The 27828-nt window shown below is 42.9% G+C and overlaps 1 protein-coding gene across 4 annotated transcripts; it reads right to left on the bottom strand.

The window, feature by feature from the left end:
• On the bottom strand, nucleotides 1–26332 carry LOC129857663 (pleckstrin homology domain-containing family F member 2-like). Of its 4 annotated transcripts, none has more exons than XR_008759935.1 (3): nucleotides 18043–18376; nucleotides 2019–4158; nucleotides 1–1179 (listed from the first exon to the last, which is right to left on the bottom strand). XR_008759935.1 is itself a non-coding variant. In XM_055926132.1 (3 exons), exon 3 carries the CDS (start codon nucleotides 4145–4147, stop codon nucleotides 3401–3403), a length of 747 nt encoding a protein of 248 aa, XP_055782107.1. In that variant the 5' UTR covers nucleotides 4148–4158; nucleotides 9096–9185; nucleotides 18043–18376; the 3' UTR covers nucleotides 1–3400. The 4 variants fall into 4 exon arrangements, 3 of the variants coding, with proteins under 3 accessions (XP_055782107.1, XP_055782106.1, XP_055782105.1); XM_055926132.1 differs by adding an exon at nucleotides 9096–9185 and having other exon boundaries at nucleotides 1–4158; XM_055926131.1 differs by lacking the exon at nucleotides 18043–18376 and adding an exon at nucleotides 26182–26332 and having other exon boundaries at nucleotides 1–4158.
• Between the last annotated feature and the right edge of the window lie 1496 nt (nucleotides 26333–27828).

The following is a 27828-nucleotide window of genomic DNA, read 5'->3' as shown; positions in this document are numbered from 1 at the left end:
TCTTTTCAAACGTTTATTGCACTTGTTGGACAAGTTAAGCTTCATACATCATTTATTGTTTCAGGGAATGGGATTGGTAAATGTGACAAACAACCATCCCTATAATCTTAACTTTATTTGACTTTATGTTAAGACACCACAGGCTCAGTTGAGGGCCTCTTGATAATTCATCAGAAACGGATGAATGTAAGATGTCGAACAGATAAATGAAAGGACAGCTATGAACATGGCATCTTCAGAATGAGTAAAATAGCATTCAGAAATGCTTGGTGCAGAGCCTGGCAGGATTCCTCAACATTGTGTAAGAATTTGTTACAGTTGCACAATGCGGAGACACAAGGAATTCTGCGATGCTCGGAATAGAAAGCAGTGGCTAATTAAATTCGACTACATAACTAAAAGTAACTTGATCACAAATGTTAAGATATGCATAAGGAAAACAAAATAAGTCTGAGAATTTTCTGGGCTTCCCATTGAGTCACTGGACAAACAGAGCTTGAAAACTGCACTGACAGAGCAGTTTGGCTGCTGGATTATGGCATGATTGTTACGAGCACTACAGGCCATGTGACTATCAGGCAGCCTATGAGGTCATGGGGCAGTCAGTTCTCAGCTCCCCGAGAAGACTGTCGCCACCACCTAGCAAGCTCCCTCTAAACACCATGGTAAATAGTCATTCCCCTCTGAAGCCATGAGGACTTTTTCCAACAAGCCAAAGAAGAGACAGATTTTAGGCAATATGGTATTTATATATTTCAATTCAGAGAAAATTAGTATCCAATGATGATATGCTGTATTACATTCAGGTTTAAGCCCTTAAGACTTTTAAAACAAGAATTTAAATGGGCAACAGAAAATTTTTTTTTTTAAAGACAACAAAAAACACCACCCGAGAGCAATGGAGAGAACTTAAATTCCATGAGACTTGAGGTTAACAAACCAAACCAGATAAGCAGGCAAAGAAAACAAACTCAAAAAAGTATGGTATGCGCCCTTTCAGAAATCTCACATTGTTCCTTCTGTGTTCAGACATAATTTTTGTTTAACGGGTGTACAATGTTAATTCTCAGGTTGTGTAGGTACCCCTAGCTCACTCTCCTGAGGTGATGTCAGACAGGAAATCCAGTCCCGTCAGTCTATGGTCTCAGCTGCAATGTAGCTCTTGTTTACGACCTCTCTCTAGAGAAAGGGAGTAAAGTGCTGGTGTTTAATCCGGTCCATACATGAAGGTGAGACGAGCACAAGAGACCTGAAACAGCGGCATTTGTATAACTACACAGTATACTGTCCAAACAAACCCCAAACACTATACAAATATACAAAATCAACAGAAGTCATTTCAAAATATTCCTTAAGTGAGGTGAAAGATGAAAAAAAAGTGTTGATTAAGGAAACTACAGATTATGGTAGGATTTGCATTAATATAGATGTGCCCAATATCTGTTTGTTGTTTGAGTATGATGATAAACCTTCAATAGAGTGAGGGATGTAGTATTTTGAGCATCTGCAACAATACAACCTGATAATCAGAGACAATGGGGTAGGAGATTTGTCTCATGTCTTATTGCTTGCCAAAGAGATGGACTTTTATAGGGCTCTACAGTTACTTCTTAGAGAAGCTAAAAAAAAAGAAAAAAAAGAAAGAAATGATCCCTTTTGTCAGTTCTGTCACTCAAATACACACATCTCAGGATAAACGTTCCATATTACACTGAAAGACTGCAAATTAGTTCAAGTCTTTGCCACCTGTGAGCCTGACTGCTTAGGTATAAAAACAAGTTGCTTTAAAAAAGGAGAAAGGATTCCCATGGAAACACAGGAAGATAAACTATGCCCAGACTGAAAGTGATTGAATTAGATCTGTCTGTCCCAGAGTGTAAAACCTGAAATGGTTAGTGCATTTCCCATTCGCTTCACAGCGTGAAAAAGTGATGGTGGTTGCGGGTAGGTCATTATTAGTTCTCCAACAAGCCTTTCACATGTCAGTGTCAGCTGACACAGACACAGAATGGCCATACCTTATAGGGAAGCTCAGTTGGAAGAGGGACACGGGGGGGGACAGTCTTGGTTCCTCAGAGAAGTCGATGGTAGACACTTCCTGTAGAGTTCCTGTACGTTATGCAATGATTTCCCGTTCTCTGTTCAGGCAAGTTCAGTTCAGCTTTATTTTCTGACAGGTCAGGATACCCTGGAACTTTGAGGGCAGGTTAGGAAGCAGTCACATACTGAGGAGACCACAGTAAGACAATGGGCTGATTTCCTGATCATCACAGGTCGAGTTTCTGCTCTCACAGCACTCTAGAGGCACTCAGTGGAGACTCCAGGCAGAAACTTGCCAAATACTCTAGACGAACCAAAACCTAACACATAACTATCTCCAACACTGGACAGCTTAAAGCTTCTCCCTACAGCCATTCAGCTTAGGGTTATACCGACAGAACACAGCCTCAAAACAGAAGTTACAGTACTAGGGTCTACTCTAATATATATCTCATTAAAACAGGCCTGCCCAGACAACTCACTTCATCAGAAGGCACTGTGTGAAAATGAAGGTCTGTGTGAGGTACATTTTTGGGATGATTGAATATTTGCATTTCAAATACATGCTATTACAAGCTAAGCTGTGTAGAAAAACTCTTCAACTTCAAAACTGAACGTTGGCCACCACTGTATGCTAAGACATATACACCTAGAGGAGCTTCACCATACAATCATAAAGCTTTAGCTGATTTGTCATAAGCAAATAACTACAAAAGAGATCAACAGATCAGGCTGTTTATGTTTCTGGCTTTGATACTGTAATCCTTTGAGAGGTTAGTGAAGGAGGGGTTATTTAGGCTAGAAAATACTGAAGCAGCTACAAACCTAGAAAAAAAAGCACCTATAGGTATTTTACCTGAAATATTTAAATGGGTAGGTTGACCATGTGAAGTGTGACTGAATGCTAATCTCTTCTCCCTGCAGAAATATCCGCATTGAGGCATGTACCTCTTAAGGTTCATCTGTTAAAAAATAAAAAAGGGAAATGAAATCAGGAATATAATAGAAGAGGATGACATTAGCAGAGAGGACAATGAGAGGTGCTACATTACTCCTGGCATCATTCTCTCCTGTCGTGAGGTCCACTGTTTAATGGAGAACAAAGAGGATGACTGTGGAGCACGCCATACAGGAAGCAGCCATACTACAAATAGTGTGTGGGATATTTTTACCGAACTTACTACAATTCCCATCAGGCATTTCACTATATTATCATTAAAAAGCATTTATTTCAGCTAGAAGAAAAAAATTACTTTTCTTCAAAACACTGCTGTGCGGAGAAAAAAATGATTATTATAAGTGGAATATTGCTAATTGATTACTAAAAGGGGAAGATGGAAGGCTGTCAGGAGGGCCTTCCTCAGTCACTGCTGTCCTCCTCATCTTCGTCGTCCGACACGTTGTTGTACTTCGACCCTGACCGGCTGTAGGAGTCCGAGCGTGGGTCTAAGCCCGTCCCCCCTCCTGCGGAGGCCAGCTGCAGGTAACAGAACTCACACACACGCACCGGCTTGGACGACTGGCTGGGCAGCAGGAATTTCTTGTCAGAGCATGGGCCACAAACCACATAGCCGCACTTGCGGCAATGGTGGCGGCGGCTGAGGGGCGTGAACTTGATCTTCTGGCAGCGCATGCAGAGGGTGGCCTCCGAGTCTGGTATCCAGACGGCTGCGTGCTCGCCAGTCGGCGCCTTGCCGCTCTTCTCCAACAGGTCGCCCACGCACTTGCTGATGTGGCTCATCCACTCTGACTTCTCAGTAGCGGTGGCGGCGTAGACAGCGAAGGACTTGGTGGGTGTCTTGATGAGCCAGCCGTTCCGCAGGTCGCCCTCATCAGCCACCGTGTTGATGGTGACGCTCTCCAGCGGGATGATGTGCTGCTTGTTGTACTTCTTCTTCTGGATGACAATGTTGCCGTACACCAGGATGTCGTTGAACAGGAAGAACTGGCGCGCCTTGGGCTTCTTGCGACACAGCTTGGTGAGCACACCCTCACCGATGAGTACGCGGCCCGGTATGACCAGTGGCTGGCCCGCCGCGCCGAAGCAGCCCTCGACTACCTGGATCCGCTTGGAGTTGGCCTCGCTGTTCGCCAGCCGGTCCACCATCTTAGCCTCGCCTGGATCAAAAAGAGAGAGGAGGGAGAGAGAGAAAACTATTGTATTTTAATGTTGTGCAAATAACCCTTCAAAGCTGTGATACAAAGATTGAAAGTGGGAAAAAAAGTGTCATCCAACTAACTGTATTTTAAGAATATGAAAAGCGACAGGAAATATGTCAGGCAATACAGACGAATTTCAATTGAGAACCTCTCAAAAATGTCCATGGACTAGGCCTGAAGTCTCATTCACTTAGCTGCTTTATTAACTTAAAAGATAAGCTCACTCAAAAATGAGGATTTTTTATTGGACATCCTACTCCAAAATACATTAACATGTAATTATGTTATCTTCCTTTAAAACGCTTCTGAAAATCGAGGACAGTTTCATTCTCTCTCTTGATCTTAATGACACCACCAGACCATTCTATATTAACCCAAAAAGTAATCTTAGCTAACAATTATCACATACAGCTATTATTAAGGTTGGCTAAAAGATAGTTAGATAGTTGTATTTGTCCCATTACGGCAACTGTGAGAGCATGGGCAGCGCCATTGATGCCATCTCCATTTTGAAGTAGTCAAATGTTCTTCCTATACTACTCCTATGAGTTGGTAAACAAAGTGAAAGGGTGCATACTGCCACCTGAAGTGTGCTGTTTGAACAGGTATACATTACTGACACCTGCAGTAATGGAATGTTTTCACACAAGTATAATTCACTGACTGATCCCTCCTGATGACCTGGATTGAATTATGTGATCCTTCCTTTACTCATGAGAAGTCCCACCCTGCTAACTACTTCAAAATGGTGAAAGTCCTCAATAGCGCTGCCCATGCTAAAACGGGCTCTTGGGCTCTCGAATCCTCTCTCTCTATGGGTTGGCTACACTTCCAGGATTTCAAGTTACCTTGGAGGTTCTCGGGCGAGCTGCTGAAAATCTGAGGAAGATATGCAACTTGTTGTAACTTGTCACTCTGATCTTAAAAGTGCGTCTCGGCAGAAATCTGTATTTTATTTGTATTTCTTTTTTCAGTGGCAGCACCGCTGCTAAATTAATATAGGGGAAACACTGCTTCAAGGAACACACACACAAACACACAGAGAAGCAAATGCTTAGTATTAATAACTCCCATCGTCCGCAAAAAAGAACCTGGACAGCCATTTTAATGAAGGTTGATAGCTGCAGAATAAATGGTGTCCACAGAAGATGGGTGTTAAAATCAGAAAGAGTTTAATATGGGTCTTTAAGGGATGGTTCACTGAAATTACTTAATTATGCCCTGTAAGCAGTCGATGGAGAAGGTATGACAATCCATACTTTGGTTTAGTTTGTCTGGCACGGTTTCCAAATGATAACGTTTTAGCATTTTTGGCACAAATCCCATTCAAGTCATGGGACCGATAGCTTTTTCCCCCCACGCATCATATCCAAATCATCTGAAAGTATCTTGATTGTAAAGTTCAATAAAGTCACTTATTGATGCTATGAACATGAAGCACAAAAAATGCTAATATCAGTCCCATGACTTGGAAAATGTTGAAACAGAAACTAAACCAAAGCACCCTCCAAACTCGTCACCAAGCTCGAGACCCTGGGTCTCGACCCCGCCCTGTGCAACTGGGTCCTGGACTTCCTGACGGGCCGCCCCCAGGTGGTGAGGGTAGGTAACAACATCTCCACCCCGCTGATCCTCAACACTGGGGCCCCACAAGGGTGCGTTCTGAGCCCTCTCCTGTACTCCCTGTTCACCCACGACTGCGTGGCCATGCACGCCTCCAACTCAATCATCAAGTTTGCAGACGACACTACAGTGGTAGGCTTGATTACCAACAACGACGAGACGGCCTACAGGGAGGAGGTGAGGGCCCTCGGAGTGTGGTGTCAGGAAAATAACCGCACACTCAACGTCAACAAAACAAAGGAGATGATTGTGGACTTCAGGAAACAGCAGAGGGAGCACCCCCCTATCCACATCGACGGGACAGTAGTGGAGAAGGTGGAAAGTTTTAAGTTCCTCTGTGTACACATCACGGACAAACTGAATTGGTCCACCCACACAGACAGCGTTGTGAAGAAGACGCAGCAGCGCCTCTTCAACCTCAGGAGGCTGAAGAAATTCGGCTTGTCACCAAAAGCACTCACAAACTTCTACAGATGCACAATCGAGAGCATCCTGTCGGGCTGTATCACCGCCTGGTACGGAAACTGCTCCGCCCACAACCGTAAGGCTCTCCAGAGGGTAGTGAGGTCTGCACAACGCATCACCGGGGGCAAACTACCTGCCCTCCAGGACACCTACACCACCCGATGTCACAGGAAGGCCATAAAGATCATCAAGGACAACAACCACCCGAGCCACTGCCTGTTCACCCCGCTATCATCCAGAAGGCGAGGTCAGTACAGGTGCATCAAAGCAGGGACCGAGAGACTGAAAAAAAAAAAAAAAAAAACAGCTTCTATCTCAAGGCCATCAGACTGCTAAACAGCCACCACTAACATTTAGTGGCCGCTGCCAACATACTGACTCAACTCCAGCCACTTTAATAATGGGAATTGATGGAAATTATGTAAAAATGTATCACTAGCCACTTTAAACAATGCCATTTAATATAATGTTTACATACCCTACATTACTCATCTCATATGTTTATACTGTACTCTATATCATCTACTGCATCTTGCCATATTTATGTAATACATGTATCACCAGCCACTTTAAACTATGCCACTTTATGTTTTCATATCCTACATTACTCATCTCATATGTATAGACTGTACACTATACCATCTACTGCATCTTGCCTATGCCGTTCTGTACCATCACTCATTAATTTATCTTTATGTACATATTATTTATCCCTTTACACTTGTGTATAAGGTAGTAGTTGTGGAATTGTTAGATTACTTGTTGGTTATTACTGCATTGTTGCTACACTCGCATTAACATCTGCTAACCATGTGTATGTGACAAATAAAATTTGATTTGATTTCATACCTTGTCTATAGACCGCTTACAGAGTAAGGAAACCAATATGTCATTTGGGTGAACTATCCCTTTAATGTACCAGTAGAGAATTTCACTGTGACATTATATTCTAACAGGTTCTGACGTACCAGTAGAAAAACCAAGCTGCTCCTATCTAACTTTCCTAACGATGACAATCTCTGTTACTCGCTTGCCTCCTTAACGTCGCTCTCTGCCCAGAAGACACCATCTGTCTTTCCCAATCTAATTCCCTCACTCTCTCTATCCTTAGGGAACTTCCATCTGCAGCTTCACAGAACCATGGCATGAAACCAGAAAGCCCCTTTTGCCCAGGAACACTAAGGTAAACTGCCTAAATGACTACCGACCAGTAGCATTCATGTCTGTAGCCATGAAGTGCTTTGAAAGGCTGGTCATGGCGCACATTAACCATTAACACCATTATCCCAGAAACCCTAGACCCACTCCAATTTGCATACCGCCTCAGATCCACAGATGATGCAATCTCTATTGCACTCCACAGTACTCTTTCCCACCTGGACAAAAGGAACACCTACATGAGAATGCTATTCATTGTAGTGGAGCATGTTGAGAGCTTCAAGTTCCTTAATGTCCACATTACCAACAAACTTTCATGGTACAAACACACCAAGATAGCCGTGAAGAGGGCACGACAAAGCCTATTCCCCCTCAGGAGACTGAAAAGATTTGGCATGAGTCCTCAGATCCTTAAAAAGTTATACAGCTGCACCATCGAGAGCATCCTGACGGGTTGCATCACTGCTTGGTATGTCAACTGCTCAGCCTCCGACCGCAAGGCACTACAGAGGGTAGTGCGTATGGCTCAGTACATCACCGAGGTCAAGCTTCCTGCAATCCAGGACCTCTATACCAGGCGGTGTCAGAGGAAGGCCCTAAAAATTGTCAAAGACTCCAGCTACCCTAGTCATAGATGTCCTCTCTCCTACCGCACGGCAAGCAGTACCAGAGCGCCAAGTCTAGGTCTAAAAGACTTCTTAACAGCTTCTACCCCCAAGCCATAAGAACAGCTAGTCAAAAGTCTACCCCCCGCTACTCTATGGTTATTATCTATGCATAGTCACTTTAACTCTACCTACATGTACATATTACCTCAATTAACCTGTGCCTCCGCACATTGACTCTGTACCGGTACTCCCTGTATGTAGCCTCGCTACTGTTATTTTATACCTCTCTTTTTTTGTTGGTTAAGGGCTTGTAAATAAGCATTTCACTGTAAGGTCTACACCTGTTGTATTCGGCGCAAGTTACAAATAAAATACTACCCTCATCTCACCCACTCTTTGGAGTGAATCCAAAACTAGCAAAGCAAACACAGAAGTTTATCTGCTTTGACCCAACTTCCAGCAAAGGCACTGAGCGGGAGCTTGTAATTGTACATTCATATAGGTCAAAGGTAATTGATGAGAAAGACGATGGGCTGTGTTTGCCCTGTGGGCCTGGGGATGGTACCCTGCAAAAGGGACAGACTTCAGTTGTTTGAACTGGTGATGCACATGCGTCTGATGCATACGATACTATAGGCACATTGAGTGATCAAAAATAATCTCAAATAAAGCCTACAGATTACATACAAAGTCTACTCAACTAGGCCATCTCTTGATGTTGATACCAAGACAAATTCAAACTTAGGTACACACCTCTGGCAGATCTCTAATATGGAGTGGATCATAGCAACGCAATGCAACTCCAGGCCTGGCCCCACTGTTGCTGCTCTGGGATTGTGCTAATTAGCAGCAGAAGCTAATACTAACATAAGCACTGGGACCAGGCTACAGGCAGGGAGGGCACACAGGCTCACAGTTATCTGTGCATTAGCCACCTAGCCCAGAGAGCTAACACTATTGACGACAGGTGATATGGAGCAATGGAGTATAGGGCCTTGTGTGCCCCTGCCTGGAGTGGATATTGTTTAGAGACATATTAACCCTGTTAGTGAGGCCTCTGCCTACTGCCATGACGACAGGCTTCAGCTGCAGTCAAGAGGAAGATGAGGAAGATGAGATCTAGAGCCGGGCCTGAGAAAAAAAAAAAAAGATGAAGGATTGTGTCAGGGAAATGAATCATAGGGAGTTAGGTTAAGAGGAAGATACAAGGCTGCTTGGTCTCTATATTGGTACTTAATGCCCAATAGAAAGAGAGAAGGCCTAAACCTTTCAACACGTCTGATTACAACAGATGATCTTGATCACGTTACACTGTCAAAAAATGTTTCAATACTTTGCGGTGGTGAGGCTGCATGGAGGCATCGATTCAAACACCTACATGTAAATGGCAAAGGCATACGAAGACACTGACATTCAGCATTTAGGCGTGACGTTCTGCGCCCACCAGGTTAGGCGTGGTCGTTTTCATCTGAAGGGCCCAACATGTTGGGACAAAACCAACTGCCAATCCTGGTTGTGACCGTGTGAACTACTGTGACTCACCTCTGCTTTGCAAAGTTAAACACAGAGTAGAGGGAGGCCTATGCCATTTCAGAGAAAAGTGCTTCAGAGTGAGGCTATAGATTTTGCATTAACTTTATACAGTAACAGGCCTAACGTGTCTTAGGCCTATAGTACATGTACTGCTTCAGTGGATTCAATAGATTTAGTTCCGAAGAAGCAGATTCCAGCTCTCACACAGCTCTCATCCAAAATAACAGCAGAATGACCTCAGTCTCACTTTCACACCACCTCCTCTTCAGTGTGACACGCAGTAAACAGATGGGGAAGACAGAAAAACTTCTCATGTCCTTTCAGCTTAGCTCAGGTCATACACCACCTTCAGCTCAACGGGTCAACCAGTGCACTGCCTGAAAGAGTAAGCACATGCTGACTGAATTAATTTAGACCTTTTAATACTATGCATGTGCTTGTGCGTGCATGTACTTCTGCTGTCAAATAGGTTAGGGTACACAGGGTCCACTACCTAGTATCGAGTAATCTCAGAAATCCATAACTAAAATCCCATGCAATTGCATCAGATGCTTGATTAAGTTCTGGGGGCAGACTTGCTAGAAAAGATACTAGAACGAGGAGGGGAAGCAGAGCTGTAGCTCCACCCCCTCTCCTTGCAGGCTACAGGCAAGTTTATGGGCCAAATGTCCCCTCCCCTCTGAAATGTTAAAGATGTGCACACCTGTGAAATCGTGATTTGTCCAAATGATACGTGACAAAAGAAAATATGTACTGGAACAGGGTAATTAGTCATCGAATCAAACACATCCGTATGTCCACGAAAGATTTAGTACTGTTATTAATAATGACAGATAAAAAAGACTTGATTTCAAGAGTAATAACAACAAAAAACAAAAACTTTGCAAAAGAACTACCAAGCCAAAACACATACAGGATAACCACCTCCTCACACAAATCTGGACTCCGGTCAGATACCACGCAACAGGTAGCAACAACAACACTTGGGAGTGTTTTAGTTGGTCATTTGCTGATTGGTTGCTCTTGTGCCTCTTGTCTCTGAGTGGACGTACAGGTTGCCAAGTTGACAGGTGGGAGAAGGTTGCCAGGTAGCAGAGGGTAGCAAGGTGGTGAATACACCTCTATCCCAGCACCAGGTTGACTATGGGCTTCCCCATCACCAGCTGGTCCTTTCAGAACCTCATAAGCTTTCCATCCACCATCAGCGACACCAGATCTCGGACAGGTTGGGAAAAAGGACAACCTTTTACAGCGCACTCCTCATAGTTTTGGATGCTGGAGTAACAGGACGAAAGACTTAATTTTGAATGGCAGGGTTAGCTGACGCCAACACTTGTTGCTATAGCCTACCTCAGGTTACGGGAGAAGCAGTAGCTAAAGATAAACCCATGACTAATAGATTACGAGCTCTGTTCTCGCTCTTTCAGGTTTATTTTTCTAGCCATTTTGCCCAGAATCAGATTGAGGTTGTGAAAATACACCCAACATTATGCAGACATGAAAATAGGACTACTTCAGAAAGTCAACACTCATGATGTTAGTTCTTCTTCTCCCCACAACATTTTCTATGTTAGGTTTATATGAGTTTGTGGAGAGGTCCCAATGAACACAGTTGCCACCCTACATCTTTCTGAGGCAACATGAAGGCCAATAATGCTAACATTTTCCATAGGTAGGAGGGCATCCAAGCTACACATGGTGTAATGATCATTATAAACTAATGGTATAGGAGGAGACACTGCCAATAAACAGCAGCTATAAAAAGGCTTGGCTCTCATAATGAATGGTTCTTTGCCCTTTCCTTCCTGTAACGTTGAACAGAAGAGGCACTGCATGCAAAACAGTCTTCTTTCAGTCTCAAATTGGGAGACAGTGCATCTAAAAATAATCCAAGGTTTCCACAGATGGGTCGCCATTGCAAAACATTTGTCTTCATGAAGCAGATGGAGGGAGGCAGCAGGGGACATTGAACCTTTCTCCTCAGTGCTGGGCTCCAACATTACTTAGCCTAACTAACTAACTTTCAATACTCTTTGAGGACCACTGAGTCTGAAATATACCGGCCCACGTCTCATGAACTCTGGCAAGACAGAAGTGACTCAGATACCAAGAGAATGAAAGCGTCAGAAGGAAGAAAAGGAGAAAGAGGAATTTGTATGCTCTAACCCAAACAGAAACCTCCAAAACAAGAAAATCGATTAAGATGGTTCGGTTGTTGACAAGGATGCTGCTGCTTTTGCATATGAGAGGTCAAAGACAGGCAGAAACTGCTTCGCCAATAGAAATCCCCGATCACGCTAGTAGGCGACGTCATGGCAACGTTGGCTAGCTAAGCTCATGCGTAGAAACACGTCAGCGGGTCTAACGGTCGTCTGGTGCACAACTGCACATGTCCAGGCCGTCAAAGCAAAGGCACTCCTTCGATATAAAGTTGTTTTTGACGAAAATGAAAACGTGTTCGTTTGTCACTTTAACGAGGTTGGCATAATAACACGTTCAACTACTTATTAAGACTTCTCAAACCCCGGCCTGCTTAGTCCATTTCGCAAACGTTCCTGGAAGCCTCACAATGTTGCGCCTCTGGGTTTAGAAACAATTGTGGCGTGGTAGCTTAATTAACAATGTCACTGTTGGGGGGGCTCATGTTTTTGGTGTATGCACAGTTTGTTTGTCACAGCCTCCTCCTACAGAGGAAGTAATACCTTGCACACATTCATCTAAAGAGAAGAGCATCAAGTTATTTTTACACCTTTCACTAAAACACGAATTCATGACCTTAAAGCAGAAACCAGCAGTTAAAACAATAACAAAGCGACCTCCTCACCAGTTTCAGTAAAAAGTTAAGGGATGGGGCTTGAGAAATGTAACCACTCTCAAATTCATAGAGCTATGGATGCAAGGATTCACCATCCATGATGTTAAAATTATAGTTTTAATCATGATATAGGGTTTGCATTTACTTTGTTGACAAAGATTGAGAGTAAAACATGTTTATATTTGGGGTTATGATGCAGCACGACAGTTGAACTTAGGTCATAAGGCATTTATAAATTATATTCTTCAAGACTCAAATGGGTACACACTGTACAAAACATTAAGAACACCTGCTTTTCCCATGACAGACTGACCAGGTGAAACCAGTTGAAATCTATGATCCCTGATTGATGTCACTTCAAAACCTGTGTAGATGAAGGGGAAGAGATGGGTTAAAGGATTTTTATGCCTTCAGACAATTGAGACATGAATTGTGTATGTGCCATTCAGAGGGTGAATTGGCAAGACAAAAGTTTGAAGTGCCTTTGAACGGAGTATGGTAGTAGGTGCCAGGTGCACCGGTTTGTGTCACGAACTGCAACACAGCTGGGTTTTCCAATAGTTTCTTGTGTGTATCAAGAATGGTTCATCACCAAAAGGACATCTAGCCAACTTGACAACTGTGGAAAATATTGGTGTCAACACAGCATAGCATCCCTGCGGAACGCTTTCGACACCTTGTAGAATACATGTTCTGAGGGCAAAATTGAGGCTGCTCTGAGGGCAAAAAAAAAGTGGGGGGGTGCAACTCAATATTAGGAAGGTGCTCTTAATGTTTTGTACACTCAGTGTATAAGTCTCAAATGGATGTAGAAACTGATTTATGCCCCTTTAACTGCCCCTTTAATTGAAGGAAGCATTGCATTGGATGAAAGACGGAGGATAGCATAATTCAACCAGACAGGAAGAGAAGATCCGCCTCAAGCATTTCAGCTATTAAAGTGAAAGTATGACTGCCAAGCTCATGATTCACTACACCTTGGACCATGTAGCACAGGTTGTATGAGGATAAGCCCACCCTCACTGTATGTGACACATTTTACTTCACCACCACTAGCAGGTGTTTATGTAAGCTGACGTAAAGTACAGCTATAGGCCTATGCCTCCTCACTGAGAATGAATGTCACCAGTGACCAGACACCTCCAAAAGAATTTGGGCTACTACTTCACTACACCCAACTCTCTGCTCTTCCTTCTCTTCCAATCCAAATCTCCTCTTATATCGTGCTGAGGTGATTCTACTAGCATCACTGCTTTTTGGTAACAGAAGTAGACTAAATTTCACAGAGTTGTTCCATTTGGTATCTAACTCTGCTCATTTTAAGGATGGCAGGAAGTCCAAGAACCACGAGCTGATGCCCACTCCACAGCCAGCCCCAATCACCAAGGGCAGAACTTACCAGACAGCCAGAAAAAATATGTTGAGTCCTTGGGACTGACAAGTACCGCTGCACTGTGGTGTAGCACAGTACACCGAACTTTCAGTACTTTTTCAATAATAGAACATGAAAAACAGTTTGTTACTTTCGGTACTTCTGTCATTGTCAAATGTGCCTCACATCGTCTACTGATTGAGAGAGGATCAAGTATGTCTATCAGGGCAGCCGATGTCCCCTTATAACGGGAGAGCACCGTGCCTGCTCCACTTACTCTTTGCTAGCCTGGCCTGAGGAACCACTGCACTCATTAGCATTACAGGCTAGAACACTTGCAAGAAGATACCAGTAGCTTCTGAGTGGCACAGCGGTCTAAGGCACTGCATATCAGTGCTAGAGGCATCACTACAGACCCTGGTTCAATTCCAGGCTGTATCACATCCGACCGTGATTGGGAGTCCCATAGGGCGGCGCACAATTGGCCCAGCGTCGTCCGGGTTAGGGTTTGGCCCGGGGTAGGCCATCATTGTAAAAAAGATTTTGTTCTTAACTGACTTGCCTAGTTTAATAAATACAAATTTTAGGCCAACTTTCCTTGCTAGCTGAAGCAAATATCAATTCACTTCCCTAGTAACATGCTTCTGATAATATGTAAACGTTAAGGCAAAATATTGCTGATTTCAAAGCTGATTGACACCAAAAACTTTACATTTTCATCGTCTCCCCCGATTCACATATCATCTTTTCTCTAGCCTCGAACTGACTGTGTGTGAATGAAGTCAAGGGTCTTACGAGACTGCGCACACTTTTATACAAATAAAAAGCAGCAAATGTTGATCAGTATAATAAAATAAGTAAAATGTTTTTCATCTGTAGCCGCATGGAAATCAGCCAAAACAAGCTCAATAACTCATTGCATTAAATATGAATATTGAATATGCATTAACCTGTACCGTGGATAGGCCTAGGTTACATCTTGATTTACCCAGTCTATCAATAGACTAAAGCCCTCAAATTCAACTCTGGACCTTGAAGCCAGTTCCACTGCTTTTCCCCCCTCTAACCAGGGACTGATTTAGACCTGGGACACCAGGTGTGTGCAATTAATGATCAAGTATAACAGAAAGCCAGCAGGCTCTGGACCTCGTAGGGTAAGAGCTGAATACCCCTGGGAATAGAGATTTACTAGGGATCTAAACACGCATTGGTCCCCGGTTCAAATGTTTAAGATATGACTATATCGGTTGGAGGGACCCCAAACCAACCGGTCAGAAGATCCATTAAAACGTTGATCATATGCTGTTACTTTCTTCTTAACTTCCGAAAATACCTCATCTTGTGACAACTGATGTCTCCTCTCCTTCAGTGTCGAGCATGTAACTGTGTTGATAATCATTGATCAACAAGTAATTTTGCATGCCGAACAACCAGAGCTGGGACAGTAAACCGAAAATGATCGACGCCGACCATACCAATCACTTATCGCAGGCATTTCGCTGATATCGTTCATTACGATAAGTAGCCTATACTAGAGAAATGTGAGGTTTACCAATATAGGTGATCGCTAATGGAACAATTGATGGCTGCAACCATAAAACTAGTAGCTGTAGTTTAAAGTTAGAAAAATAACAACTTGTGCACATTCATGTTTGAACTGTATTGTTGTATTTATCGCATCAATACAGGCAATTTGTGTCATTATGGATTACCAACAACCCCAGGCAATATCAATAGATTAATCAAACTGTGTACACTGCGTCCCGCGAGGCCACACGTCGCCTCCCGCATTCAAATGTTTGTAAAATGGCTTGTGCAATATTAGGCTTTATTTTTTAATTTTCTCCCCTTTTCTCCCCAATTTCCGTGGTATCCAATCGCTAGTAATTACTATCTTGTCTCATCGCTACAACTCCCGTACGGGCTCGGGAGAGACGAAGGTCGAAAGCCATGCGTCCTCCGAAGCACAACCCAACCAAGCCGCACTGCTTCTTTAACACAGCGCGCCTCCAACCCGGAAGCCAGCCGCACCAATGTGTCGGAGGAAACACTGTGCACCTGGCCCCCTTGGTTAGCGCGCACTGCGCCCGGCCCGCCACAGGAGTCGCTGGAGCGCGATGAGACAAGGATATCCCTACCGGCCAAACCCTCCCTAACCCGGACGACGCTAGCCCAATTGTGCGTCGCCCCACGGACCTCCCGGTCGCGGCCGGCTGCGACAGAGCCTGGGCGCGAACCCAGAGACTCTGGTGGCGCAGCTAGCACTGTGATGCAGTGCCCTAGACCACTGCGCCACCCGGGAGGCCAATATTAGGCTTTATTAGTTGATTGTCAACTAATGTAATTTGCTAGGTTTTTGTTATCAAATGCGCTGTTGAAAATTGTGTTATAAAGTAGCCTAAGCTACCACCTGAGATAGTCAGCAGGTTGGCTATAGCCAGATGAGTTATAGCCAACCTGCTGCCTATAGCCAACCTGCTGATTGGGGCTTAGGCTACATTAGATTTGATTTTGATTGTTCAGGTTCACCATCAGCAACAGTTTTGATCGTTTTCTTTAAACAAAATCAGTGTATATGGTCATTTTTAGATATGATATTATAAACTTTATCCTGTATAAGCGATGTCTGCAACAATTTTTGCTACCCACACTGCATGGGCAAAGCGGGGGGAGATATATAGATTTTAAGTTATCAAAAAAGGTCTAAACCATTCAATTGAGACAGGGCTGAAATCCAAAGTTGTGCTATATATTCATTGGCTATGTCATAGCTAATTTGTAACGATGAATATTGATACATTACTAGGTCAAACACTTTGAATTTGCAAAAATGACAAATTAATTAGTGGGTGATGGGGATTTCAGATCTAAAGTTTAGGGACAAAAAGCAAACATTATCCCCATTTTTATCCCCATTGGGGTGGTAGATGCCGAGTCATCCTTATGGCTCAGCTCAGGTGCCGACATAAACCATAGACACAGTGAAAGGTCAGCTCAGACAGATTCAGCTTAAAGGCACCCAGCTCAAACTCCATTAGCTGCAGATTAGAATTTAGAATGGAAAACAAATGTGCTTAAATAACAAATATTAGTGAATCGTATCGTTCCTCTAATCAAACCAAATCGCTCCGAATCATTTAAAACCCCAAAAGTTGCACATCCCTAAGATTTACCATTCAAATAAATGATTACCTTTAGGTAGTTAGTTATTTTTAACCAAAACTCAAATTGTAATGCAATGATATTGATCTCAAAAGATCTGTCTGGTTCAAGTGACATTATGTGACTTTGGCTGATACGCCTTCTTTATTTGTTGTGGTATCGAGTATCGAAATAAAAAAATGCTGGTATCGTGACAACACTACCGCGCTGTGTTATCATCAGCTTACAACAAACAACTTCAGCCTTGCAAAGGACACTCCTGGCTTACCATGAGCACAGCATGTCTACACAGAGGATTACATGATCTCAATATGAGATAAGGGGGTTGTAAATATGTTGTGTCAAGTGGCCGTTTATGTGATATCTAAACAAGTGTGCAGTGCAGCCACATTGACCTGTTGAATAGGACAGGGTTGAGTTAAGGTCAAACCCCTCACTGCAAATATAGGGAGGGTTGGTGACCTTTCAAAACAAGCCACTGGACCTAATAGCCTCTGATGATATAGTGGCATGATGGCATTCTCACTTCACATTTAGGGTACTACAGTCGATATGGTACCCTTCCCCAGATCTGTGCCTCGACTCAATCCTGCCTCAGAGCTCTACGGACAATTTCTTCGACCTTGATTTTTGCTCTGACATGTACTGTCAACTGTGGGACCTTGTATAGACAGGTGTGTGCACGCCTTCCCAAATCATGTCCAATCAATAGAATTTACCACAGGTAGACTCCAATCAAGTTGTATAAACATCTCAAGAATGATCAATGGAAACAGGATGCACCTGAGCTCAATTTTGAGTCTCATTGCAAAGGGTGTCAATACTTATGTAAATAAGATTTGTTTTCTATTTTTAAAACATTTCCAAAAATTACTTAAAACCTGTTTCGCTGTCATTAAGATTGATGAGTAAAAATGTACATAATCCATTTTAGAATAAGGCTGTAATTTAACAACATCTGGAAAAGGGGAAGGGGTCTGAATAGTTTCTGAATGCACTGTATTTGTGAAATCCCAATTGAGAATGCCAACTAAATGCTAAAAAGCGCATTGTAAACATTTTGTACAGTTTCTGACCTAAAAAAGTAACTCAAAAATACTACTCACTCATTTTTCTGCACGCACAAAACTAATATTTGCCAGCAAGGCTCTTGATCCAGGACGGGATTCTCTGCTGTTACCAAGCGAATGCTTGATTTAGAAATAAGCTAACCACTTAGCTAGATAGCTAACTAGCTACTAAATTTGCACACCAAATGCACAACTGCAGACATTTCGCGCATTTTAGATTTAACATACGTTATAAAATATATCTAGCTGGCAAACATTTAGTTGTGAATTCCATACTGTAATTAGATCCCCTGGCGCATGCTGCACTACAGTGAATGACTCACAAAGCTCCGGTCTCTCGTCGTTTTCTTGTAAACAAACACCATGTGACACGTGACTGGGGACTACCGTAAACTTCATAAGAATGTGACAGACGAACTGAAGAACGCACTGTTCTTTATCTCCTATAGTATTGCACAAGTTGACTGCAGGTATTTACTTAAAAAGTTTCTACAAATATTCAAATGTATCCCGTGGCTTTTCCAAATACGCCGGTATATACTGCCCAAGCCTAATTCATGACATGCACAATTGCTTGGGACTGTTGTGAATGTGCTCTCTAACCCAGAGCAAGAGGGCAGTCTAACCAAAGCATGTCCAATGCACTGCATTCACAGAATACCCTTATCAATCCAATAGCAACAAGGTTTCATTCGAATTTCAGCTAACCTTTGTTATGGGACCTCTACCTTCAGGTGAAGGTGTGGAGTGGGACATTCCACTGTGTAAATTATTACAGTGAAGCCACCTGTAGATAGGCTAGATTATAACCTTGCGCAGGTGAGAGCTAAAAAAAAAAAAGAAGGACAATAAGCACTGGTTCTCGAGGGACAAAAATATATATATATATATACTCTTAAAATGGCAAATAATTATTCAGCTACTACTCTCTACTGAAAACCTTGGAGGGAAAGCTTTAGTCATTGCCATAACTTGCTGACTCAGAAGCTAGTAAAAAAAAAAGCATTAAGCAGAAAGGATGTTAACTTTGACTAGAGGAGGGGAAGCCATCCCCCAGTGTTGTGAGGCTAGGCTATATAAAACCTCTGAATCAATTTAATGGAGCAGGCAATGGACCAAATCATTGAAAGATTGACTAAGTGACTGACTCAAATGAACTTGGCAAAAACCATTGAGGTCACCACCCATTGACTTCAGCTGCCTCTCAGGCCAAAAGTTGACACGCTATATACAGTTGAAGTCGGGAAGCTTACATACACCTTAGCCAAATACATTTAAACTCAGTTTCACAATTCCTGACATTTAATCCTAGTAAAAATGCCCTGTCTTAGGTCCGTTAGGATCACCACTTTATTTTAAGAATGTGAAATGTCAGAATAATAGTAGAGAAAATGATTTCAGCTTTTATTTATTTCATCACATCACATATACACTCAATTAGTATTTGCTAGCATTGCCTTTAAATTGTGTAACTTTGGTTAAACGTTTTGGTTAGCCTTCCACATGCTTCACACAATAAGTTGGGTGAATTTTGGCCCATTCCTCCTGACAGAGCTGGTGTAACCGAGTCAGGTTTGTAGGCCTCCTTGCTCGCACACACTTTTTCAGTTCTGCCCACACATTTTCTATGGGATTGAGGTCACGGCTTTGTGATGGCCACTCCAATACCTTGACTTTGTTGTCCTTAAGCCATTTTGCCACAACTTTGGAAGTATGCTTGGGGTCATTGTCCATTTGGAAGACCCATTTGCAACCAAGCTTCAACTTCCTGACTGATGTCTTGAGATGTTGCTTCAATATATCTACATAAATGTTCCCTTCCTCATGATGCCTTCTATTTTGTGAAGTGTACCAGTCCCTCCTGCAACAAAGCACCCCCACAACATGATGCTGCCACCCTCGTGCTTCACGGCTGGGATGGTGTTCTTCGGCTTGCGAGCATCCCCCTTTTTCCTCCAAATATAACGATGGTCATTATGGCCAAACAGTTCTATTTTTGTTTCATCAGACCAGAGGACATTTCTCCAAAAAGTACAATCTTTGTCCCCATGTGCAGTTGCAAACCGTAGTCTGGCTTTTTAATGGCGGTTTTGGAGCAGTGGCTTCTTCCTTGCTGACTGCCCTTCAGGTTATGTCGATATAGGACTGGTTTTACTGTGGATATAGATACTTTTGTACCCGTTTCCTCCAGCATCTTCACAAGGTCCTTTCTGTTGTTCTGGGATTGATTTGCACTTTTCGCACCAAAGTACATTCATCTCTAGGAGACAGAATGCGTCTCCTTCCTGAATGATATGACGGCTGTGCAGTCCCATGGTGTTTATACTTGCGTACTATTGTTTGTACAGATGAACGTGGTACCTTCAGGTGTTTGGAAATTGCTCCAAGGATGAACCATACATGTGGAGGTCTACAATGTTTTTCTGAGGTCTTGGCTGATTTCTTTTGATTTTCCCATGATGTCAAACAAAGAGGCACTGAGCTTGAAGGTAGGCCTTGAAATACATCCACAGGTACACCTCCAATTGACTCAAATGATTTCAATTAGCCTATCAGAAGCTTCTAAAGCCATGACATAATTCTGGAATTTTCCAAGCTGTTTAAAGGCACAGTCAACTTAGTGTATGTAAACTTCTGACCCACTAGAATTGTGATACAGTGAACTATAAGTGAAATAATCTGTCTGTAAACAATTGTTGGAAACATTACTTGTGTCATGCACAAAGTAGATGTCCTAACAGACTTGCCAAAACTATAGTTTAACAAGAAATTTGTGGAATGGTTGAAAAGCGAGTTTTAATGACTCCAACCAAAGTGTATGTATACTTCCGACTTCAACTGTATGATCCAAGTACCTTTATGTCTCACCATTATTTTTTAGGCGAGGCCTATAGGCTGACAACAGAATTTCCACCACTACAATTTGTTGAGCGTGGGAGCTTTAGTAAGTCTATGCATTAGCTCAGCCTCAGACCGCTCACAGGGTTGTAAAATCACCATGGAGATCAAGAGTCCGACTGACACGCCTCTTTCCGACCGAGTTGTAGTAGAGGTCAAAGGGCACTGTGTCATGTGGTTGATCCTTAAGCTCTCTGCTTCTATGTGGAGAAGTTGTTGTTACTCATACCACTCACTCAGAAAGCTATGATCGCTCCCTCAGCAGCAGGCAACAGCATTCACTACAGATTGATGTTTAACGTGAAAAAAGGGTAGCTGAGCTCCATATGGGGTTTGAGTATTAACACATGCTATTTTCTGATGACATGTGAATTGGCTGCTCTTCCAAACTCTTTCCAGGTTTTTGGTAGCGCTCGTTAAGCTCAACCATAGGAACAGAACCAGCGAGAGTGAGGAGTTTGGCTACACAGGAATGCACCATAACAACATCTGTTACACTCGTTCAGATGTGCTCATTCGTTCATCATATTCACTTCTGGGACATTTTAATACAAAAGGTAGCAGAGAACGGTAAAAAAGTTGAGTGGTACGGCTTGGAGTTAGCCACTTTGAATAAAACTGTCTTCTAATAGTAATAAAAAACTAGGCTACTCATGGCCCATCTTGCTAACTGTTTGCTTACCTCCCATTTCGATGAAAGTGAAGTTCTAACAAGTGAAATCCTCTCACAGAAGTGAAGCTCTCAAGTGAAATCCTCTCACAGAGACATACAAAGACAATAAATCAGAAGTAAAAGGCATTGCAAAAGTGAGTCTGAATTGTGCCTTTTCAAAAACGCCAGGTGGGAGGCAGGCACAACAAATGCAGAAGTGAAACGCTTACATAATGTGAAGAACCCTCCTGTTGGGACAGGAAACTATTTACCAATACATTATAGGCCTTTCTGTGACAGAACTACTTCCCGGTGAGAAAGATGAGCACAATTGACATACACTACACCAATCACTTTAGCAAGCTAAACAATATTTGTGAGCTGCTAAAGCGACTGCAACCTATTTGTTTCAGAGTGGGAAGTATTCTAGTGTATTTAATCTGCATCCATTTATAAACAGTGTCATATTGGATTAAATTGGATTACAGGAACCAGAGCAACATCCTGTACCAGTGTGGCAGAGCAGCTAGTTGCCTGAGGCTGGGAGGAGTCCTCCCGGGCAAGTCGATTGCATTTAGCCTCACCTAGGCCTAGCTCGTAGAAAACTTGTTTAACACTGTTAAGCTAAAAAAAACAAGGGACAAAACCGCTGTCAAAAGACTACTTGTAGGTGCTTCTTTGCAGATGCACATTTCATGCTTTGCCTCTGACCATGTGAAACTACGAGGGGAAAAATATGACAGCACCTGTATTCAATAGGCAATAGCCTATTGACACACTTGCACAACCTTGTCCTTTTGCTACTCTACAGTAAAGTGAGCAGTATCAGGCACTGGGTAGTCGTGTGTGTGTGTGTAAAAGCAACAGCTAGATTGCTCGATACCTCTAATTTTAACATAATTGTACAACGCTGATGCTCTGACCAGGTTAAAAACTAGCTAGCTAATGTCGTAATCACAATTTCTTAATCCTGGTCGTAGTGACTGAAAGAGTTGCATATTTTAGCCTTAGCACTACACACCAGATTCAAATCCTCAAGGCTTGATGAGTTAATCATTTGATTCAGATGTGTAGTGCTAAAGCAAAAATATGCCATAAGCAGACGCATTTAGCCAAAGCGACTTGCAGTACGCATGCATACATTTACGTAAGGTTGGTCCCGGGAATCGAACCCACTATTCTGCCGTCGGAGGTGCCATGCTCTAAAAACTGAGCAAGAAAAAAAACTAAAAAGGTGCATCCCTTTGGCTCCTCAGGACAAGGATAAAGTACATTTAATGATAGCTGAGCCGTCATTGTGATGGTGTACTGCATTCAAGTTTCTACAAGTTTAAAATGGTGATTGTTATTTGTCATGATAGCTAGTTGGGTAGCTAGCTAAGTGAGTTGAATCTATTTATGGCCATTGTAAGCTCTCTAGCTACTTAAACACTGGATGTGGTGATAAACAACAAAACACCTAGCTATCTAAATTCTGTCTAATTAACTAGCCCAATAATGGACTAAAGGAGCCTAGCGTTAATCTCTATTGCATTCCACAGTGCCCTCTGCCACCTGGACAAGAGGAACACCTATGTGAGAACGCTGTTTATTGACTAAAGCTTAGCGTTCAAACACTATAGTGCCCTCCAAGCTCATCACTGAGCTCAGGACCCTGGGACCGAACACATCCCTCTGGATCCTGGACTTCCTGGCGGGCCGACCCCAGGTGGTGAGTATAGGCAATAACACATCCACCACGCTGGCCTTCAACACAGGGGCCCCTCGGGGGTGTGTGCTTAGTCCCCTCCTGTAGCCACACACAACACCATCATTAAGTTTACTGACGACAACGGTGGCAGGCCTGATCACAGACACCCCTTAGGCTCCTCAGGACACAGTGGTAGGCAGTGTGGTGCCAGGACAACAACCTCTCCCTAAAAGTCAGCAAGACAAAGTAGCTGATCGTGGACTACAGGAAATGGAGGGCCGACGGTGGAACCGGTCGAGAACTTCAAGTTCCTCCTCTGTGTCCACATCACTAAGGAATTATCATGGTCCAAACAGTCGTGAAGAAGGCACGACCACGCCTCGTCCCCCTCAGGAGGCTGAAAAGATTTGTCATTAGGTCCATGATGATACCAGTACCGCAAAACTCGTTAGTATTGTGGCAAGGAAACCAAACACAAAGCAGACTCAACTTCTTTAGGAAAACAGACCTAATGTTGGAAACAAACAGTCATCCAGAGCCACATTTATTTATACTGAACCAAAATATAAACACAACATGTAAAGGGTTGTTCCCATGTTCCATGAGCTGAAATAAAAAGATCCCAGGACCTCCACGTCCGGCTCCTTCCACGACGAGATCGTTTGAGACCCGGACAGCTGATGAAACTGAGGAGTATTTCTGACTGTAATAAAGCCCTTTGAGGGAAAACACATTCTGAATGGCTGCGCCCCTGCCCAGTCACATGAAATCCATAGATTAGGGCCTAATCATTTTATTTCAATTAACTGATTTCTTTATATCAACTGTAACTTAGTTAAATCATGGCATATTGCATTTATATTTTTGTTCAGTATATTTTCCAAGATATAGCACACAATATTTGATGTACAAATAGTTTGGTTTGCTTCGCGTTTTCATTTTTGACATTGAAAAAATATTGTGGTACTGGTATCGCCACAGCCCTATTTGGCATGGGCCCTCAGAGTTCTACAGCTGCACCATTGAAAAGATCTTGAATGGTTGCACCACTTGGTATGGCACCTGCTTGGCATCCAAGTGCAAGGTGTTAATGGTTATACGTACGGCCCAGTACATCACTGGGGACAAGCTCCCTGCCATCCAGGACCTCTATACCAGGCAGTGTCAGCGGAAGTCCCTAAAACATTGTCAAAGACTCCAGCCACTAAGAAAGCATTGATTCTATTGCAGTACGGTTCTAGAAACAGAAATCCCTCTACTTACATCTCCCAACAAAAAAAATCACAAATTAAAAATACACACTTACTGTACAATGTTTTAACCGGTTAACACAGTTACACCCGACAGTATTTTTCAGTGACAAGATGTTTGTTACACACAGGTGACAGTGATGCAGATAGCTAATTAGCACAGGTTGTTAGTCCACTCTGTCTTCCATAAATTAGTGATGTTACGTTTAATACCGGTGCGCGGAGGCAATCGCTAAACAGTTTATTTTGAAGCAGTGTGCAGATGCTGTATCAAAGGCACGTGATCAATGACGTCCGAAGCTTCTTTTCATCTAACAAATTATTATTTGTATTTAACTAGGCAAGTCAGTTAAGAACAAATTCTTATTTACAATGACGTTACAATGACAATGACTACCGGGGAACAGTGGGTTAACTGCCTTGTTCAGGGGCAGAACGACAGATTTTTACCTTGTCAGCTCAGGGATTGACCAAGCAACCTTTTGGTTACTGGCCCAACGCTCTAACCATTAGGCTACCTGGCGCCAAACAACTGATTGTTTTGGGAGAAGACACTAAGGCTACACTGTGCACGTACTATAGTGTGTGGGATGTCATCTATTATAATATGGCTGTGCTAAATTGTTTTGACTACCAGGTGCCACTAGTGTACACAGTGTCGATCAAAGCCTCGCGTAATGAACCTATTTGACTGGAAATGTGCAACGCTTCTGGAAGCTTTGTTTCCCCATCACTACTGAAATCAAGCGGTGTAACATGGAAATATGTCTCTGTGGGAACCATAACCCTATAAAAGGTGTGTGTAATTTAACCTTTGTAGAAAATTATTTCTCTATGATATGCAATGGTGTTCAGTATTTAAGTAAAAAATACTTTAAAGTACTACGTTAGTTTTTGGGGGTATCTGTACTTTACGGTTTATATTTTTGACAACTTTTACTAAACTACATTCCTGAATAACATGTACCTTTTACTCCATACATGTTCCCTGACAACCAAAAGTACTCGTTACACTTTGACAAGAAAATGGTCCAATTGACACATTTATCAAGAGAACATCCCTATTCATCCCTACTGTCTCTGATCTGATATTTTGGCAATTCCAATTACTTTTGATAGCTACTTAAGTATATTTAAAACCAAATACTTTGACTTTTACTCAAGTAGTATTTTACTGGGTGACTCATTTTAATTGACTAATTTTCTATTAAGGTATATTTACGTTTACTCAAGTAAGACAATTGAGTACTTTTTCCCACCTGTTGATATGAAAGATACGTTCCTTATGTTTTCAAAACCCTACCGCAAACGATGCGTTAACGTTTTAGAACAAGGGTCGGGGCTCTTAAACAAAACACCCTCAGTCAGACGATACTATCGTCAATGGGCGCTAAAGTAGGTATTTAGCTAACGACGTCTATGGTGTACTGGTTAACTAGCTAACATAGTATCGCTAGATCAACTTAGTTAGTTGCTAGCTACGCTCATTAGCCACAATGTTAATGCAAAGGCTAGCTAAATCCTCCATTCGGTCCCGTTTCCAACTTACTAGCGAACTTAGCTGCTGTGGTGTTAGCGCAGTGCAGTGGGCAAGTGGTGAGTTAACGTTAGCTAGCTACAGTAGCTGTGACTATGGCTAAGAATATAACACAAATAGTGAGATATCATTCCAACAAAGCACATACCCGACTTTAACTTCGGCCAGCAATTTACAAGTAGCTTCGTTTTAATGAAATTCCACACTTGTCAGTCGCCCTCTACCTTGCTGTCCGCGGGTAGCGGCTCACTCGTTGCCTTGAAAGTAATAACAATATGGCTACAGGGAGTAGTGGCGTCACTTGACTTGTTCAAAAAATATGGGAGTGAGTGCTGGACTGGGACGTGCAGTCATAAACAGGACGGATCGGTGGATAGTGTGGCTCACTGGCGTACAATAGTTTTTGGTCTTTATTTTTCTTATCCATCATTTGTTTCAGGATTGGTCAACAGGCCCTGTTGTGAAGTAGGCAGGGTACTCCACTAGTAAACTGGGATCCAACAATAGTAGAGAAGATAACTGCATGGACTCCCTACTGAGTAAATACTTATATCATGTTCCACTGCTTAGATGTTTCTGACTCCTGTCAGATCTTACAATGCATGATAGTTATTTATCAGCTAACCACATATGTTCCCCTGCTCATATGTTGCACGCATCAACCAATGGTTGCGTGTCACTTCATTGACTGACAGATTGCTATAACATATAATGTGGTTGGCTAATACTTAAAATACACTATATATACAAAAGTATGTGGACCCCACCTTCAAATTACTGGATTCGGCTATTTCAGCCACACCTGTTGCTGACAGGTGTATAACGTCGAGCACACATCCATGCAATCTACATAGACAAACATTGGCAGTAGAATGGCCTTACTAAAGAGCTCAGTGACTTTAAACGTGGCACTGTCATAGAATGTCACCTTTCCAACAAGCCAGTTCGTCAAATTTCTGCCCTGCTAGAGCTGCCCCGGTCAACTGTAAGTGATGGTATTGCGAGATAGAAATGTCTAGGAGCAACATGGCTCAGTCGCGAAGTGGTAGACCACACAAGCTCACAGAACAGGACCGCCTCGTGCTGAAGTGCGTAGCATGCAAAAAATCTTCTGTCCTCTGTTGCAACACTCACTACCAAGTTCCAAACTGCCTCTGGAAGCAACGTCAGCACAAGAACTGTTCATCAGGAGCTTCATGAAATGGGTTTCCATGGACGAGCGGCCGCACACAAGCCTAAGATCACCATGCGCAATGCCAAGCGTCGGCTGGAGTTGTGTAAAGCTCGCCGCCATTGGACTCTGGCGCAGTGGAAACTGAAGTGATATATCAAGCTTCACCATCTGGCAGTCCGAATCTGGGTTTGGCGGATACCAGGAGAACGCTACCTCCCCAAATGCATAGAGCCAACTGTAAAGTTCGGTGGAGGAGGAATAATGGTCTGGGGCTGTTTTTCATGGTTTGGGCTAGGCCCCTTAGTTTCAGTGAAGGGAAATCTTAACGCTACAGCATACAATTACATTCTTGACGATTCTGTGCTTCCAACTTTGTGACAACAGTTTGGGGAAGGCCCTTTACTTTTTCAGCGTAACAATTACCCCGTGCACAAAGCGAGGTCCATACAGAAATGGTTTGCTGAGATCGATGTGGAAGAACTTGACTGACCAGAACTTGCTCTTGTGGCTGAATGGAAGCAAGTCCCTGCAGCAATGTTACAACATCTAGTGGAAAGCCTTCCCATAAGAGTGGACGCTGTTATAACTCCATATTAATGCCCATGATTTTGGAATGAGATG

The sequence above is a fragment of the Salvelinus fontinalis genome, chromosome 6, assembly GCF_029448725.1.
Source record: "Salvelinus fontinalis isolate EN_2023a chromosome 6, ASM2944872v1, whole genome shotgun sequence".
Classification (NCBI taxonomy): Eukaryota; Metazoa; Chordata; class Actinopteri; order Salmoniformes; family Salmonidae; genus Salvelinus; species Salvelinus fontinalis.
Note: the sequence above shows the minus strand (reverse complement) of the source record. Positions and strands in the feature narration are given on the sequence as shown.